The sequence below is a fragment of the Bos indicus x Bos taurus genome, chromosome 13 (genome assembly GCF_003369695.1).
Source record: "Bos indicus x Bos taurus breed Angus x Brahman F1 hybrid chromosome 13, Bos_hybrid_MaternalHap_v2.0, whole genome shotgun sequence".
Classification (NCBI taxonomy): domain Eukaryota; kingdom Metazoa; phylum Chordata; class Mammalia; order Artiodactyla; family Bovidae; genus Bos; species Bos indicus x Bos taurus.
In genome coordinates this window covers 39,809,884-39,828,402 of record NC_040088.1, presented here as the reverse complement: position 1 = coordinate 39,828,402, position 18,519 = coordinate 39,809,884, and the positions used below count along the sequence as shown (strand labels likewise).

The following is an 18,519-nucleotide window of genomic DNA, read 5'->3' as shown; positions in this document are numbered from 1 at the left end:
AGGAGTTGCTTGTATATTTTTGAGATTAGTTGTTTGTCTGTTGCTTCATTTGCTATTATTTTCTCCCATTCTGATGGCTGCCTTTTCACCTTGCTAATAGTTTCCTTTGATGTGCAGAAGCTTTTAAGTTTAATTAGGTCCCATTTGTTTATTTTTGCTTTTATTTCCGATATTCTGGGAGGTGGGTCATAGAGGATCCTGCTGTGATGTATGTCGGAGAGTGTTTTGCCTATGTTCTCCTCTAGGAGTTTTATAGTTTCTGGTCTTACGTTGAGATCTTTAATCCATTTTGAGTTTATTTTTGTGTATGGTGTTAGAAAGTGTTCTAGTTTCATTCTTTTACAAGTGGTTGACCAGTTTTCCCAGCACCACTTGTTAAAGAGATTGTCTTTAATCCATTGTATATTCTTGCCTCCTTTGTCAAAGATAAGGTGTCCATATGTTAGCACTGCTTTTACAGTGTCCCATAGGTTTTGGGTTGTTGTGTTTTCATTTTCGTTCATTTCTATGAATATTTTGATTTCTTTTTTGATTTCTTCTGTGATTTGTTGGTTATTCAGCAACGTGTTGTTCATCCTCCATATGTTGGAATTTTTAATAGTTTTTCTCCTTTAATTGAGATCTAATCTTACTGCATTGTGGTCAGAAAAGATGCTTGCAATGAAGAATTGATGCTTTTTAATTGTGGTGTTGGAGAAGATGCTTGAGAGTCCCCTGAACTGCAAGGAAATCCAGTCAATCCTAAAGGAAATTAGTCCAGAATATTCATTGGAAGGACTGATGCTGAAGCTGAAACTCCAATACTTTGGCCACCTGATGTGAAGAACTGACTCATTTGAAAAGACCCTGATGCTGGGGAAGATTGAATCACCAACTAGATGGACATGAATTTGAGTAAACTCTGGGAGTTGGTGATGGACAGGGAAGCCTGGTGTGTTGCAGTCCATGGGGTTGCAAAGAATCAGACATGACTGAGAGACTGAACTGAACGAAATTGGCTGATGTGGGTGAAGCTTAGTGAGGTACAGAGACAGAAGCTGACGATAAGCCAGAGAGATAGTGGCGCCATAGGGTTTGTGTCACAAGAGGTTTTGAAAGGACTTTACTCTGAAGGAAATGGAGAATGATATTTTGGGTTCTGAGCAGAGTAGTTACAGAAATAAACATGCTTCAATATAATTACTATTGTTCTTATTTTGAGATGAAATAGAGAAAAAAGAGCCCTCTTTTAGGACTCTACAGCAATCTAGGTGAGAGATGCGGCTGGCTTGGACCATAGAAGGAACAGTAAGTGCAGTCAAAGTTGTTAAAATAAGGATACATTTTAAGGGCTGCATCAACTAGATTGTCTAACACATTGGACATAAAGTGAAAGGAAGAGGGGAATCAAAGCTGACTCCCAACGTTTGTGCTTAAGGGATAGGAAAAGGAGATGCCATTTTCTTAGATGGAGACAATGTAGGGGAGCACATTTTTGTGGGAAGATTATGAGTTCAATTATAGACATGTATCTTTGAGATGCCTTTAGGTACCCAAGTGAAGATGCATGCATATAGTTGGACATTAAGTCTATTAGAGAAAAGGGCTAGGTAAAATATTTGTATGTGTGGTTTCTCAAATTTAGTTGCCACTTAAAGCCATGAAACTAGAAAATCAGAGATAATATGGTATATATTGAGTGAGTGTAGACAGGGACATCAAGCTTCATGAGAACCCAGCATTGAGAAGTTAGTTTTTTCTTTAAAAAAAAAAAATGTGGAGGAACCAGCAGGAGAGGCAGAGAAGAGGCTAGTGAGGTAAGAGTGACTGTTCTTAATAGTCATGTGACGTAAATGATTGGAGGAGAAAAGAATCCAATTCTTGCAAGGAGATAAGTAAGAGAAGACTGAACCTGACCATTGGATTTGGCAGTTAACCTTGGCAAGGTCAAGTGCAGCTTTGATAGAGTGGTGAAGGCAAACTCTGAGTAGAGTGGGTTCAAGAAGTGGTGTTAAGAGATCAGTGAGAAACAGAGTAAACACAGCTTTCAAAGACTTTGCTGTAATGAGGACCACGGAACCGGCCAGTTGCTGAAGAAGAAAGTGGAATTAAGAGACAAGTACACTGTTGGGGTACCCTGAAGAGGACCGCCAGCCTTTGAGGTCAGGGGAACAGTCCAGCAGAGAGAGGAAAACCTATGATGCCACAGACGGAGATGGGCTGATTTGAACCATGTCCGTATTAGTTACTGCTGCTGCTACACCAAATGACCAAACACTTTGTGCCTTGAAACAACACCAATGTATTAGTTTACATATCCTGAGGTCAGAAATTCAAAATCCGGTTCAATGGGCTAATTAAAGTGCCAGCAGGCCTGCATTCTTTTCTGGAGGTTGTAGGGGGAAATCCATTTTTTTGCCTTTTCCAACTCCTAGAAAACAGGTTTTGTGTTGTTGGAAGAGGGTGTTTGCTAAGACCAGAGCCTTCTCTTGACAAAATTCTGTGAGCCTTTGCCCTGCTTCATTTGTACTCCAAAGCCAAACTTGCCTGTTAGTTCAGGTATCTCTTGACTTTCTACTTTGAAAAGGACATCTTTTTTTGGTGTTAGATTCAGAAGGTCGCTTAGGTCTCCAGAGAACCAGTCAACTTCAGCTTCTCTGGCCTTTGTGCTTGGGACATGGACTTGAATTACGGTGGTGTTGAATGGTTTGCCATGGAAGTGAACTGAGATCATTCTGTTACCTTTGAGACTGTACCCTAGTATACTGCATTTCAGACTCTTTTGTTGACTATGAGGGCTACTCCCTTTCTTCTAAGGGATTCTTGCCCACAGTAGGAGATATAGTGGTCATCTGAATTAATTTCAGCCATTCCCGTCCATTTTAGTTCACTGATTTCTAAAATATCCATGTTTACTCTTGCCATCTCCTGTTGGACCACATCCAATTTACCTGGTTTCAGAGACCTAACATTCCAGGTTCCTATGCAATATTATTTTTTACAGCATCAGATTTTACTTCCACCACTAGACACATCCACAATTGGGTGTTGTTTCTGCTTTGGCTCTGCCTCTTCATTCCTTTTAGAGCTATTTCTCCACTCTTTTCTAGTAGCACATTGGACACCTACCAACCCAGGGGGTCTCATCCTTCAGTATGATATACTTTGGCCTTTTCATACTGTTCATGGGGTTCTCAAGGCAGGAATGTTGAAGTGGCTCACCATTCCTTCTCCATCATCAGATCTCTCCATCATGACTTGTCCATTTTGGGTGGCCCTGCATGGCATGACTGATAGTTTCATGAGTCACACAAGGTTTGATCCATGTGATCACATTGTTTAGTTTTCTGTGATTGTAGTTTTCATTCTGGAGGCCATAGGATTGAAATTCTTGCTTCTTCTGTGTTGCCCTCTGATGGATGAGGATAAGAGGCTTGTGCAAGTTTCCTGATGGAAAGGACTGTCTGTGGGGAAAGTATTTCTCTGGTGGGCAGGGCAATGCTTAGTAAATCTTTAACCCAATTTTTTGCTGATGAGTGGTGAAATGAAGCAGAATCTTTTGTTCCTTGCCCCTGTACCATGTCCTTTCCCTGCTCTTTGTGGAAAACTTCAAAGAATAAGTTTAATCAGAGAATTGAGAAATGTAGACACAAAGGAAAAGGGTCAAAAGAGACTAAATAATAACAATGTGGTCATTAAGCATAATCAAGGACCTTCAGCTCTTTCTCAAGGGCTAGAGATAATATTCTGAACTATATCTTGTGAGTTGCCTTATAGATCTTAGAACACCAGGTGGAGAAGTTAACCACATGATGGCCAGAATATATCCATGACATAAGCTGCCACACTTCTGAGTAATGGCCTCAAGAAATGCAAACATATGGGTCCTGGAACTGAAGACTAATGTACATAAAACAGTCAAGATGACACAGATCAGACCACTGATGACCATTTTGAAGATGACTGTCAGAGCTGACTGTGCTGTTTCTGCATATAGCACCACTATCACTTCTGTCTATAAGGGCTCTGGCCCCACTGGTTGAAGTGGAGGGGGGTCAGGCTTTGGATTGATGTCTGCTACACCAACAGCCCAGTTGCCGGAATCTGAAATCAAACAAACTTTCCTTTCCACCAGCCTGGCCTGATTATTGGCTTTGAAGTGAAGAGCAGCTGGCCCCGCAAATGCCCTTTTGGTAAAAGTGGGACTGTGCTCCCTCCAGTAGAAGGGAAAACCACTAGGCCATTCTGGTATGACCTAAATGAAATTCCTTATGATTATACAGTGGAAGTGACCAAAAGATTCAAGGGATTCAATATGATAGACAGAGTGCCTGAAGGACTATGGGTGGAGATTTGTAACACTGTACAGGAGGTGGTTACCAAACCATCACCAAGAAAAGAAATGCAACAAGGCAAAATGGTTGTCTGAGGAGACCTTACAAATAGCTGAGAGAAGAGCAAAAGCAAAAGGCAAAGGAGGAAGGGAAATATTTACCCATATGAATGCAGAGTTCCAAGGAATAGCTAGGAGAGGTAAGGAAGTATTAAGTGATCAGTGCAAAGAAATAGGGGAAAACAATATAATGAGAAACACTAGAGAGCACTTCAATAAAATTAGAGATACTAAAGGAATATTTCATGCAAAGATGATGACAATAAAGGACAGAAAGGGTATGACCTAAGATAAGCAGAAGAGATTAGGAACAGATGGCAAGAATACAAAGAAGAACTATACAAAAAAAAAAAAAAAAGCCTTAAATGCCCAGGATAACCATTATGGTGTGATCACTCACATAGAGCCAGACATCATGGAATGCGAAGTCAAGTGGGCCTTAGGAAGAATCACTATGAATGAAACTAGTGGAGCTGATGGAATTCCAGCTGAGCTATTCTAAATCCTAAAAGATGGTGCCGTGAAAGTGCTGCATTCAATAGCCCAGCAAATTTGGGAAACTCAGCAGTGGCCCCAGGACTGGAAGAGGTCAGTTTTCATTCCAATCCCAAAGAAGGGCACTGCCAAAGAATGTTCAAACTAATGGACAATTGCACTCATTTCACATAGTAGCAAGGTAATGCTGAAAATCCCTGATGCTAGGCTTCAATGGTATGTGAACCAAGAACTTCCAGATGTACAAGCTGGATTTAGAGAAGCCAGAGGAACCAGAGATCAAATTGCCAACATCTATTTGATCATAAAAAAAAGCAAGAGAATTCCAGAAAAAATATCTACTTCTGTTTCAATGACTATGCTAAAGCCTTTGACTCTGTGGATCACAACAAACTGGAAAATTCTTAAACAGATGGAAATACCAGATTACCTTACCTGGCTCCTCAGAAACCAGTATGCAGGCCAAGAAGCAACAATTAGAACTGGACATGAAACAATGGACTGGTTCCAAATTGTGAGAGGAGTACATCAAGCTGTATATTTTCACCCTGCTTATTTAATTTATATACAGATTACATTATGTGGAATGCTGAGGTGGATGAATCACAAGGTGGGTTGAAGATTGCTGGGAGAAATATCAGTAACCTCAGATACGCAGATGACATAACCTTAATGGCAGAAAAGGCTTCCCTGATGGCTCAGACGGTAAAGCGTCTGCCTACAATGCAGGAGACCCAGGTTCAATCCCTGGGTTGGGAAGATCCTCTACAGAAGGAAATGGCAACCCACTCCAATACTCTTGCCTGGAAAATCCCATGGGTGGAGGAGCATGGTAGGCTACAGTCTATGGGGTCGCAAAGTGTTGGACATGATTGAGCAACTCACTTTCTTTCTTTCTTTTAATGGCAGAAAGTGAAGAGGAACTAAAGAGTCTCTTGATGGAGGTGAAAGAGGAGAGAGAAATAATGGACTTAAATCTCAATATTTGAAAAATTAAGATTATGGCATCTGGTTCCATCCCTTCACAGCAAATAGATGGAGAAAAAAAGGGAAACAGTGACAGAGTTTATTTTCTTGGCCTCCAAAATCACTGCAGATGGTGACTGTAGCCGTTAAATAAAGATGCTTGCTTCTTGGAAGAAAAACTATGACAATCTAGATAACCTGTTTAAAAGCAGAGCCATCACTTTGCTGACAAAGATCTGTAGGGTCAAAGCTATGGCATTTCCAGTAGTCATGTATGAATGTGAGAGATGGACTGTAAAGAAGGCTGAGCCCTGAGGAATTGATACTTTCAAACTGTGGTTATGGAGAAGACTCTTGAGAGCCCCATGGACAGCCAGGAGATCAAACCAGTCAATCCTGAAGGAAATCAATCCTGAATATTCATTGGAAGGACTGATGCTGAAGCTGAAACGCCAATATTTTGGCCACCTGATATGAAGAACCAATTCATTGACAAAGACCCTGATGCTGGGAAAGATTGAGGGCAAGAGGAGAAGGGGAGGATAGAGGATGATATGGTTGGATGGCATCACAGACTCAGTGGACATAAATCTGAGCAAACTCTGGGAGATAGTGAAGGACAGAGAAACCTGGTGTGTTGCAGTCCATGGGGTGGCAAAGAGTTGGACACAACCGAGAAACTGAACAAGAGAACTCTTCCATCTTCATCTTGTAGACTCTACTGAGATCTTCAGAGACAGACTATACCATCTTAGAATCTTTTATCTAATGCTCCTATCTTCCCACCTTCTCTTTGAATACAACCCTCCCAGTCACACATGTAAGGACTTTGTCATTATACTAGGGTTACCAGGTAAACCAAGAATATCTTGCCTCTCAAGATTTTAATCAGCTTTACAAGATTGTTCCCAGACCAGGCTCAGAACCATGCCCCTGCAGTGGAAGCACAGAGTCCTCACCACTGGACCACCAGGAAAGTCCCAGGTTAAAGGAAATTTTTAGCCACAATTCATCACACCTACATTTTCGGCTCTCTTCTCCATCTCTTCTGCTTCTGGAACCCCTACACTGTGAATGTTAGTATGTTCTATTCCCTAGTTAATGTAACATTTTTCTTATGATTCTGTATTCTGGTAAATTATTTTGGTAAATTATTAACCTCTATCTCAATATCTGATCCTTTCAAGTTTTTTTGTTATTGTTTCATTTGACACAAATTCTTCTCTCTTCTCATTTTGCTTAGCTTCCTCCTTTTCTATTAAGTTAGGTGAAAAAGTTACCTGTCCTGGTTTTGTGGGACTGTCCTTGTGTGGACCTGTCCCTGTGCAGTCTGTGTGCACAAGGTTTTGGGGCAGAGCTGGAGCTGAGCTGGTCTGAGGTCACCCCTTCCCAGGGTGTGCTGGCAACTGTCACCTCGGTGGGAGGGGGCAGGGCAGGCTGGAGCCAGAAGCCAGTGTGAGCAAAGGCTTCTGTGCTCCTGGCTGTCCCCACCCTACTGGGCCAGGCAAGTCCCAAGATGCTGGAGCAGAACTCTGAAGGTTGTGTCCAGACTGGTTCCACTCTTTGTAAATATGCACCCTTGTAAGTGTGCACTCCCGTTCCCTGCACTGCACCTTTGCCCCAGCGGGTGGCAGAGCCGGAGGAAGGTGTGCAGGAGCAGCCCCTGGAGCGGGCAGCTGTGCATGTGGTGCAGCACTGACACACCGTCAGAGCCCCAGCCCCTGCTCCTTGGGGCCCTCTGTGATGGCCGCCCTGCCCTGTCCAGAGTGTGTGTGTTCCTGTGTGTGTGTGTGTTCCTATGTGTGTGTGTATTCCTGTGTGTATGTGTGTTCCTGTGTGTGTGTGTTCCTGGATGTGTGTTCCCATGTGTGTGTGTTCCTGGATGTGTGTTCCTGTGTGTGTGTATATTCCTGTATGTGTGTTCCTCTGTGTGTTTCTGTGTGTGTACATTCAGTTTGGTACTTGAAATAACAGGGAAAATCTCACTCTTGGTAGATTTGTTCCTTGTCGTGACTTTTACTAGTTGGCTGGTCATGCTCCTAGTCCTGGGATCAGCCCAATAGGAAAGCTACAGGTGGCTCAGTTCATTTCTGAGTTAGCATCTTACCTGGCTGAGACTGGCTATCTGATTCTGGTGAATTTATGACTGTTTTTGAACATACTATGTCCCCCAAAGCCACATCCTCATTCTATTCAGGGCCTTTTAATACATTATCTAGTCTATGTTTCCACCCTTACTCCTTTGTCCTTGGTTCCTTATGTATATATATATACATGTGCTTAGGTGTGCTTAGTCGCTCAGTTGTGTCCGACTCTTGTGACCCCATAGACTGCAGCACTGACAGGCTTCTCTGTTCATGGGATTCTCCAGGCAAGAATACTGGAGTGAGTTGCCATTTCCTTCTCCAGGGGATCTTCCTGACCCAGGAATCGAACCTGGGTCTCCTGCATTGCAGGCAGACTCTTTACCAATTGAACTATAAGGGAAGCCCATATATATGTATATGTATATATACACACACACAAACATATATATATATATATATATATATATATATATAGTTCCCCTGCAGCTGCAATAGGCATTCCAGGAACTCTTTAGTTTAAGCTTAGAGTTAACTGGAACAGACACTAGTCCCCAGACAGCCCCCAAGTAGGTTGGAATACCACACATAAGGTTTTCTGTTATCACTCTGGATTGAGGGAGCAACTGGGAGCTCATCAAGGTTGCACTGCCCCAGGCAGGAGGAGGGTACAGGTGAGTAATACACGATGAAATTTCCTTCCATTCTGTTCTTGATTTTTCCTAATTGGCTGTTTACGTTGTTGCTGTCGATCTGTGTTTGACTGTTTTCCAGACTCCTATGAAGTTTTCAGGTGATTTCTCTTTCCTTTCTTGTCTTTCCATGGGAGAGTTCAGTCCTCCCACCTCACCATTTTGCCGACATCACTCTACATGTTAAATTTTGTCTTCACAACGTTCTCGTGTATCAGTGCATCACAATTTCTGTTACTCTTTCCAGATTTGTTGCATTTTAATTTGTTTATAGGTTTTTCATTTATGAATGATGTGGAGCAGTTAGTAAATTATGTAAAATATGTATCAGTGACATTATGAGAGTACCCTAAAAGTTATATAACTAGCTACAAGGGTTCAACACTCAAAGTCTCTTTGAACACTGTGCATGGTATCCTAAGGCTATTAATAATTAACTTCCAATAAGCACTGGCCAAAATGTCTCATTTCTGTTTTCTGTTCAGGATTTCAGTAGTCAGGTCTGTAAAGCATAGTAATTTTGCTGTGGGAAATATAAAAGGGGAAATTTATTTTCATTTGAAGTTTTGATTCTTTATTAAGGGGTAACATTTTGAAAAATGCTATTAAACACTTTCAGATTGTGTGATTTGTGTATGTGTGTGTGTTTGTACTGAAAAGTAGTTTTTTCAATTGATGTTTGATTGAGATTGGGCTTCATAATAATAGAAAATTAAAAATATTTATGTTGGAAGTTTCTAGTCTAACAAACAGTCAATAATTGCTCACCCAATCTCATCATTATATACTACTTGAGGTTACGTTGATAAAAATAATCAAACAAGTTAACTGTGGTCAATCATCTCTGACTCCATGGGTACTGGTTTAATCATGTTTCTCCTACTATGTCTCTGCTAACACTGGACAGTGCAGCTTGGGTGTTATGTTCTTGTTATTTATAACATTTGAAGGGAGAAGAAAAAAATCCCAGTCTGCTTACTCAGAGGAGCAACAGACAATGGATCTCAAAGGCCAGAAGGTGAAGCTTAATGATGGCTACTTCATTCCTGTCCTGAGATTCGGAACCTATGCACCTTCAGAAGTAACTGTACTGGTTGTGGGTTGAGATATAAATAGTAGTGGATGTGACATGAGCAGAAGGGATTTGGGTTGTCAAGCACTGAGCTCCTGTGTGACTCTGGGAGGGTCATGTGGTTCCACCAACCAGGCTAGAACCATTTCCTCTGAGAGAGGAGAAAGCATTCAGCCTTCATTCTGCATCATGGTCTGAAGCTGTGCTTACCTGCAGATTACTCTGGGTTCCCCTCCAGTTTCCATCTCTTTCCCAGTTTGGCAGAAGAGGTGAGACTTGGCCATCAAGATCACCGACTGTCAGCTGCTTTGTTTTGAGGGGGATTGCTATGGTGGGGTTTCTCTGTATATTTCATTAGTTCCAGAACACTTTCCTTCTTCCAAAAAGACATGATCCAGAGAAGCATTTGAGGTGGAAGGTCCTGAAGATGAGGTGACTGAAAAATAATGGGAGAGAATTGCTTTTCTACTGTGGGGTACCTGCTCAGTGCCAGGGCAGAAACACTCCAGCTATATTTCCCCCTGTACTTCTCTTTCTGCTTGGAAACTTCTTCTGATGGGAACTATAGTATCATTTGAGTGGGGAGGAGGATATAACTGAGGGGATATCACTGAAGGGATAAACCACACTCTTACAAGCCAGGTTTTGCAATGTATTCTTGGGTTTCATTGTGTGTTTTTATTAAATATAGTCTGAAGTGCCTGGGCATAATTCAGGCTAGTGGACAAGTCTTTAGACTGGAAGGCAGAAAGTTGGCTGTCCGTCTTGTCTTTAGAGCATGTAATTGTCTTTAAACTTTGAGTCTTGTCTTTAGAGCATGTAATTGTCCTTAAACTTTGAGTCTCACCTTTTTCATCTATAAAACAGATAGAAATATCCAGAGACATTTTGGAAACAGAAGACAGGACTTTGTAGGACTCAGGGGGTGAGGGCAAGGAAGGGTCCAGGCTGTCAATGAAATTCACTGGTTCATGGCTCAGTACATCCCCAAATGTCCGAGCATTTAAGAAAAACCAGGAGCAGACACAACAGAGGGAAGTTAGACCAAATATCTGTCTCCTTGAAATAGGAAAGATTCTGAATCACATAAAAAGAAACGGAGGACTTGTACTGGAGAAGGATTCCAAATGGGTCACAGCCGCAGCCGTGCCCCACGGAGGGAGCGGAGGTGGTCCCGGCCCACATCCTGGGAAAGAGAACACAGGCGCCTAGAAAGGTCCCGGTTCCGGGAGCAAGATCAGAGAAGCCGCTCTCGCACCCCACCCCGAAGGCGTTCCAGGTCCCCAAGACGACATAGATCTACATTTTCTCTTCTCAACTGAAAGAGGAGATGAGGAGAAGAAAGAAAGAAAGAGCAAAGAACGTCAGATAACTGAGAAGGACTTAGAGGGCAAAACAGAGGAAGAAATAGAAATGATGAAGTTAATGGGATTTGCCTCCTTTGACTCCACAAAAGGGAAAAAGGTGGATGGCTCTGTAAATGCCTACGCCATAAATGTGTCTCAGAAGAGAAAGTATAGGCAGTACATGAATCCATAAGGTGGATTAATCACTGAACCTGGAGGTGTTCTTGGGTCCTCTGAGGTCAGCAATCAACCACTGGTTGCCTGGGGTTGAAGGGTTCCTGGGTGTTCATGGAAAAACTCACCAGGAATGTTCAGGGAAACTATCATGGGTTCATCACCACAAATATAGAACTAACCAAAGGCACAGAGCAAAGTCAATCCTTGGGAAGATCAAAGCTTGTACCTTAGCAATCTCTTAATCATGTGCATATTCAACATTTTTGTTTATGTAGACTGCTAAGAGTGAATCTCAGGAAGTCACCCAATTTGCTATAGAGGTTGTGTTCCGCCATATTGACTGTGCTCGTGTGTACCAAAATGAGGAGCAAGTTGGCCAGGCCATTCGAAGCAAGATTGCAGATGGCACTGTGAAGAGAGAAGACATATTCTACACTTCAAAGGTGCTATGCATGTTGTGTGTGAACATGTATGAAAGTGATTGTGCAAAGGTGACAATTATATAATAGGATCATTTGTTTGGTGATCTATGCTTATTGGTAAATTCCTAAAGTATTAGAATTCCCTGGTGGTTCAGTGGTTAAGACTTGGTGCTTTAATGACATGAGCCCATATTTGATCCCTGGTCAGGGGAGTAATATCCCACAAGCATCACAGTAAGGCAAAAAAAAAAAAAAAAAAAAAAAAAACACCTGAAGTATTATTAATAAAACTTCCATTCTCTAATCTCTACAGCTTTGGTTAACTTCCCTTCGACAAGAGTTGGTCTGACCAGCCTTGAAAAAGTCACTGAAAACTCTTCAACTGGATTATGTCCATCTCTATATTATTCATTTTCCACTGGCTGTGAAGGTTGGAAATATATGTGATCACATCAATTTTATTTCTTGTGTTAGAATGTGCATCATTGCATGGATTGTTGCATTAAGATTTGTCTTAGTAGGTTGAAGGGATGATTACAGTAGAGTAGAATCTCCCAAACAATAATTTGTGATCATCTTTTTACTGAGTTTCTTTGAATCCCTTACAAGCCTCCCAGAGAAAGGAGTTAATAATCTGAGAGTCTCTGCCAGAAAACCTTGAGGAAGTAGAAGCAGGCCAGTTCTGCACACAGTCCTGAATATGACTCCTGGGTCCCTGGGGATTTCAAGAACCAAGAGTTTGGTGCAGCCGTGGTGAGCATGACACTGCCTTACATTGAACATGATGAGTTTCTCTTGTCTTTCACCCTTTCAAATGAGCATATTTGGTGGTGCTCCCTCTGGGTGCATCTAAACTTTGTTCCTTTACAAGGACTTGGGAGGGATTGCCTCCTCTCTTGCCTGACTTCATGATGAGGTTTGTAGACTGCACTTAGCTGTTAAGAATGGTTTACTGAGAACTCTTGATTTCAAGTTACAAAAAGCAGTTCAAACCATCTGATGCACAATAGCTTAGTGGACTATGTAGATGACAAGTCATAGCCACAGACAGATTGGGGATTTGCAGTACTCTTCAGGAATGTCTCCTAATTTCTACTAATTTCTACGCTTTACCAGGATGTTACTCATGGTTTGCTAATTTTTTCTGAAAATTTTCTACTGATGGCAAATATGACCCTGGGGCAGCTCAAGGTCCATGGCCATGAACATTTGAGACCCTTGATCTTCCACAATGGTCTCAAAGACCACTGATTTTTGAGACCTTGATCTTCCACAATCCGTACCAACTTAAGGAGAGTCTTGCTGGTTCATGTGCCTGCCCTAGGGTGTCTGATGCTCAGAGGGAAAAGGAAATCTGATTATCTAGCCCAGGTCAAGTTTGAAACTTTTATTCTGGAAATAAAGCCATGTAACTTACTGCTATTCTCAGATCAGAGATATTTCAAGAGGGAAGTACAAGAACTGACAAAATTCACAGAAGTCACTTGAAGTCCTTTTTTAGGACCTAGAAAAATTGTACTTATTACAACATGTATTGAGTGTAAAAAAGTAGAATAAGCTTCCCTCCTAAAGACCTTGCTTACATCTCCATATGCAATCACTTTGCAAATATTAGTATCTACAAAGTTGTAAACCTACCTCATATAGGTTTAATCCTGGGTGCCTGGAAGCCTTGCTAAATGTGGAGAAATTATTTTGTACATATCTAAAATGACTGCTTCTATTCCAGCCAGGGGAGGAATTATACCCAAAAGATGAAAATGGAAAACTGATACCTGACTCAGTGGATCTCTGTCGCACATGGGAGGTGAGTTCCAAGAGTAGAGAGTTAAAGGAGGAGCCAGGAGAGGGGAAACCTCCATCAATTCTTCTGCCTGTGAGCATGGGCTGTGGGCCATCAGACTCAGCAGTTCATGAACTCTAAGGGATGTGATCCTGGGGTTTTTTGGGGAGGAAACCATTGCTGAAATGTTCACAGAGAGGAACAGAGGAGGAGAATCTGGGACAGTGAGACAGATATCTATTTCCTTCCATGTGATATGTGTTCCCCAAGGAGGAGATGGCAATTCTTTTTGTGTCATGCAGCAGTTCATGAACTCTAAGGGATGTGATGCTGGGGTTGTGGAGAGGAAACCATTGCTGAAATGTTCACAGACAGGAACAGAGGAGGAGAATCTGGGACAGTGATTTCCTTCCATGTGATATGTGTTCTCTAGGATTTTCCAAGGAGGAGATGGCAATTCTTCTTTTTGTGTCATGCCATTCTTCCCCTCTTTCCTTCTTGATAATCAATGCTAATTCTTCTGGATGACACTTTTTACAGATATTTTTTCAGCTTTTATTCTTGTTCTATTGCTCATTCCAAGTGATTTTTCAGCACCCATCCGTCTCCAGGCCCTGGAGAAGTGTAAGGACGCAGGGCTGACTAAGTCCATCAGGGTGTCCAACTTCAACCACAAGCAGCTGGAGAATACCCTAAATAAGCCGGGGCTCAAGTACAAGCCTGTCTGCAACCAGGTGAGCAGCTTGGCTCCTCTCCCTCCTGCTCTTTACAACCTCCTTCTTGCCCTGGAGCCTGATATCTGTCTGTCCTCTCCTCCTGTTCATACGACCTTTGTGGGTCAAAGGATACTAGAGAGCAGAGCCTGTCTGGACTTTGTGAATGAAATCCATAACGATATCTCTGATAAAGTCTGGGTAGATAGGTGTGGAGGATTTCCTCGTAAACTGTGGGTAGAATCCAGAGCTAGAGGAAGGAGGCATTTCCCTGGGATGGAAGGATAACCAGACTGAGGGTGAAAGTGGCTTGGAGCGAACTGCAAGCAGGAAGGAAGACCATGAAAACCTGGAATGGATTCATGTTGAGGTTTGACAGAAACCAGCAAAATCCTGTAAAGCAAACATTCTTCAGTTAAAAATAAATTAATTAAAAAAAACTGGAATGGGAAGTAATAAAGATACAAATCAGCTGAGATGGGTGTTAAGCGTTTGTGTGGGGTTCTGTTGGCTGAATCCAAAATCTTGGTGGCTCAGCATTTATGAGTCTCAACAGGGAGCACAGAACAGAAAAATGTGCTGGAGATGATGGAAATCATCCAGGTTAGAGGGTTAATTTAAAGGCTCATGGTGATGCTAACATTACATGAAATATTTACTCAGAAGCATTTACTCAAATGTAGAGCCCACCTTTTGATTATTCAGTCTTAGACTGGTTTTCCCATCCATGTCTATCATAAAATTAACTGTATAAACACACTTTTTTCTATTTCTCTCTTGGTGTTGATATTTCCAGCTTACATCTTTTTCTGTCACATTAATAATACCTTTCCATATAATCTAACACTCTTCTCTGTTGACATTCTACAGGTGGAATGTCACCCTTATCTCAACCAGAGGAAACTGTTGGATTTCTGCAAGTCACATGATATTGTTCTTGTTGCCTATGCTGCCCTGGGTTCCCAAAGACTAAAAGAATGGTATTGAACCCTAATGAAGACAACAAGTAGTTTATGTAAAATTCAATTTTTGATAAATAGTTTAAATCATATATTACTCAGATAACTCATAGGCACAGGGGATAAGCAGGGAAGGATGGAATGAATCCTTCTCTTTTATCTTCCCATCACCCAGCCAATTTTTCTACATTGTATTAGATTGTTGACCCATAAATAACAAATCTCTGCATTAAAATCAATATATAATCCCCCAGTTGAGACCAGAGACACAAGCTCATATCATGATTTACTTATTTATTCAACAATGAACATATTTCTAAAAATACATGTCTAAACCTCACATATCTTTTATCTAAAATTGGGATAATAATATGTAACTTCCAGGTCTATCATGATAACAAATTTCAATATGAACCATTTTTGTAAACATCTATAGAAAATTGCATAATATAAATAATATATATAAATAATGATGAAATGAATAGTTTTGGACTATTCAACTTGTATCAATACCTGTGAAAAGTAACAATTAAAAAAAAAAATTTCCCAGTCTTTTTCCATCACTGTTTCTTTTTGTGCCATTGTACAAATTTTAGAGCTATGAATGGAGAAAAACAACAAATGAGAATTAAAAAAGGAAAAAAAAATCCATGAGTTTGGGAGTTCTGGTCTCACTCAAACATGCATCCAAATGACTGGGAGAACTTTGTAAACACAGATTAGGAGGTGCCACCATTGAAGTTCTGATTCAGTGTGTCTGCATTTAAGCCGGGAATTTGTACTTCTAACAAGATCCCCAGTAAAGCTGATGGTTTTAGTACATGGACCACGGTTTGAGAAGCACTGGTATAGAGTGGACATACTTCGTCTGTTTGGTGAAACTACTCACAAACTGAGTACTTAGTCTCAGCTCCTCAGCATTTCTGAATTTCCTTCCAGGGTGAACCTGAACCTGCCCGTTTTCTTGGAGGACCTGGTTCTTTGTGCCATTGCCAAAAAGTACAAGCAAACCCCAGCTCTGGTTGTCCTTCACTACCAGATACAACGTGGTGTTGTGGTTCTGGCCAAGAGTTACAAGAAGAAGCAGATCAAAGAGAACGTACAGGTGATGAGTTGGGGCTGTGGGCAAAGGGGTCCTAAGGAATATCCTTCATTCTTTGTCTCTCTCTCAAGACTTTCCTTGAATCAAGACAAGTTACCAGTTCTTCCCCATGCATGAACATGTTGTGTGTGTTCCTGGTGATTTTCTCCTCCTGATGTGGCAACAGGAGAGGTGGCATGGCTGCAGAGGGTTCAGGTTGGACAGAAAACAGAGATTTTAGTTTCAGAGTTATGTTAGCCATTTCATCTGTCATCTTCTGCAAATGACATCTTATTTTCTTTGTTATCAGTTGATGAAATTGCAATATGTGATTTTTTTTTAGACCATTTGAACTGCTCTAACAAAATATCACAGATTGAGTGGCTGAGAAAAATTGAAATTTATTTCTCACAGTTTTGAAGCTGGAGATCTGAGTCAGGGTTCCTGTGTGGTCAAGTGAGGGCCCTCATCCAGGTCACAGGTTTCTCTTTGCATCTTAATATCATGGAGAGGGCAACAGAGCTCTCCCAAGTCTCTTACATGAATATGCTATTTTAAAATCTCATTCGTGAGAGCTCCACTATCATGACCTTTCAAAGGCTCCATTTCCAACAACATCAAAATGTAAATTTCAGTTCAGTTCAGTTCAATCGCTTAGTCATGTCTGACTCTTTGTGACCCCATGGACCACAGCATGCCATAGCTCCCTGTCCATCACCAACTCCCAGACTTTACCCAAACTCATGTCCATTGAGTCGGTGATGCCATCCAACCATCTCATCCTCTGTTGTTCCCCTCTCTTCCTGCCCTCAATCTTTCCCAGCATCAGGGTCTTTTCAAATGAGTCACCTCTTTGCATCATGTGACCAAAGTATTGGAGTTTCAACTTCAACATCAGTGCTTCCAATGAACACTGAGGACTGATCTCCTTTAGGATGGACTGGTTGGATCTCCTTGCAGTCCAAGGGGCTCTTAAGAGTCTTCTCCAACACCACAGTTCAAAAGCATCGGTTTTTCGGCACTCAGCTTTCTTTATAGTCCAACTCTCACATCCATACATGACTACTGGAAAAACCATAGCCCTGACTGCTGCTGCTGCTGCTGCTAAGTCGCTTCAGTCGTGTCTGACTCTGTGCAACCCCATAGACGGCAGCCCACCAGGCTCCCCTGTCCCTGGGATTCTCCAGGCTAGAACACTGGAGTGGGTTGCCATTTCCTTCTCCAATGCATGAAAGTGAAAAGTGAAAGAAGTCACTCAGTCATGTCCAACTCTTAGCGACCCCATGGACTGCAGCCTACCAGGCTTCTCCATCCATGGGATTTTCCAGGCAAGAGTACTGGAATGGGGTGCCAGTGCCTTCTCCGATGGCCCTGACTAGACGGATCTTTGTTGACAAAGTAATGTCTTTGCTTTTTAATATGCTGTCTAGGTTGGTCATCACTTTCCTTCCAAGAAGTAAGCGTCTTTTAATTTCATGGCTGGAATGACCACCGGCAGTTACTTTGGAGCCCAGAAAAATAAAGTCAGCCACTGTTTCCCCATCTATTTGCCATGAAGTGATGGGACCAGATGACACGATCTTAGTTTTCTGAATGTTGAGCTTTAAGCCAACTTTTTCACTCTCCTCTTTCACTTTCACTATAGTTGGACAGAAAACAGAGATTATAGCTCCAGTGCTATGTCCCCAATTTATTCTGTCACATTGTACACATGATATCTTATTGTCTTTTTCTCAATTGATGAAATTGCATTATGTGATTTTTTTAGGCCATGTTGTGTGTTTTAACAAGATACTACACACTGAGTGACTGAGAAAAACTTGAAATTTGTTTCTCACAGTTCTGAAGCTGGAGGTCTGAGATCCGTGTGGTTGGGTGATGGCCCTCCTCCAGGTCACTGGCTTCTCCTTGTATCTTAACATGGTGGAGGGGTCAACAGAGCTGTCCCAAGTCTCTTACATGATATTATTTAAATCTCATGCATGAGGGCTCTATGATTATGTCCTAATCACCTCTCAAAAACTCCTTTTCTAACACCATCAAGATGTGAATTTGGGGGCACAAAAATTATGGCAGTGATCTTTAACCTCCTAATTGTGGTTTTATCTTGTATTTCCATGAATACTATAAGGTTTTACTTCACACATTTAATCTCCTTGAGTTTCTGCTGTTGCAAAGTTCCTGTTCAAGACTGTGCCTATTATTGCTAAGATGTCTGTGTTTTGATTTCTGTGTAGGAGACCATTATTGTACCTTAGCATAGCTGTACAGGAAACTCTCCCCAGAGAGTTAATGCAGAGATCATTTCTGCGTCTCTTGATTCTGTGGTTTGACAATCAGCCAGCACTCAGCTAAGC

General features: G+C 41.6%; 2 protein-coding genes and 1 non-coding gene across 3 annotated transcripts in view; all 3 read left to right on the top strand.

Annotated features, from left to right (window-relative positions):
* The window catches only part of LOC113902847 (dihydrodiol dehydrogenase 3-like), a 27,779-nt gene extending 20,487 nt beyond the window's left edge, over positions 1–7,292 (top strand). The window contains 1 exon segment of the mRNA XM_027558198.1: positions 7,163–7,292. Coding sequence (XP_027413999.1) covers positions 7,163–7,292 — 130 coding nt within the window.
* On the top strand, positions 5,555–5,626 carry TRNAC-ACA. The gene has a single exon. It is a non-coding gene; the product is annotated as a tRNA-Cys (tRNA).
* LOC113903418 (dihydrodiol dehydrogenase 3-like) lies at positions 7,098–18,519 on the top strand. Its single transcript, XM_027559518.1, has 8 exons — positions 7,098–7,398; positions 9,560–9,627; positions 11,480–11,647; positions 13,356–13,433; positions 14,021–14,143; positions 14,993–15,102; positions 16,021–16,186; positions 17,931–18,519. Exons 1-8 carry the CDS (start codon positions 7,350–7,352, stop codon positions 17,973–17,975), a joined length of 807 nt encoding a protein of 268 aa, XP_027415319.1. The 5' UTR covers positions 7,098–7,349; the 3' UTR covers positions 17,976–18,519.

Coding starts and splice junctions, on each gene's coding strand:
- LOC113903418 (XM_027559518.1), top strand. CDS start 7,350: ATGCTGGAGCAGAACTCTGAAGGTTGTGTCCAGACTGGTTCCACTCTT. Junction 7,399..9,559: donor CCAGACTGGTTCCACTCTTT/GTAAATATGCAC, acceptor TAACATTTGAAG/GGAGAAGAAAAAAATCCCAG. Junction 9,628..11,479: donor TGGATCTCAAAGGCCAGAAG/GTGAAGCTTAAT, acceptor TTGTTTATGTAG/ACTGCTAAGAGTGAATCTCA.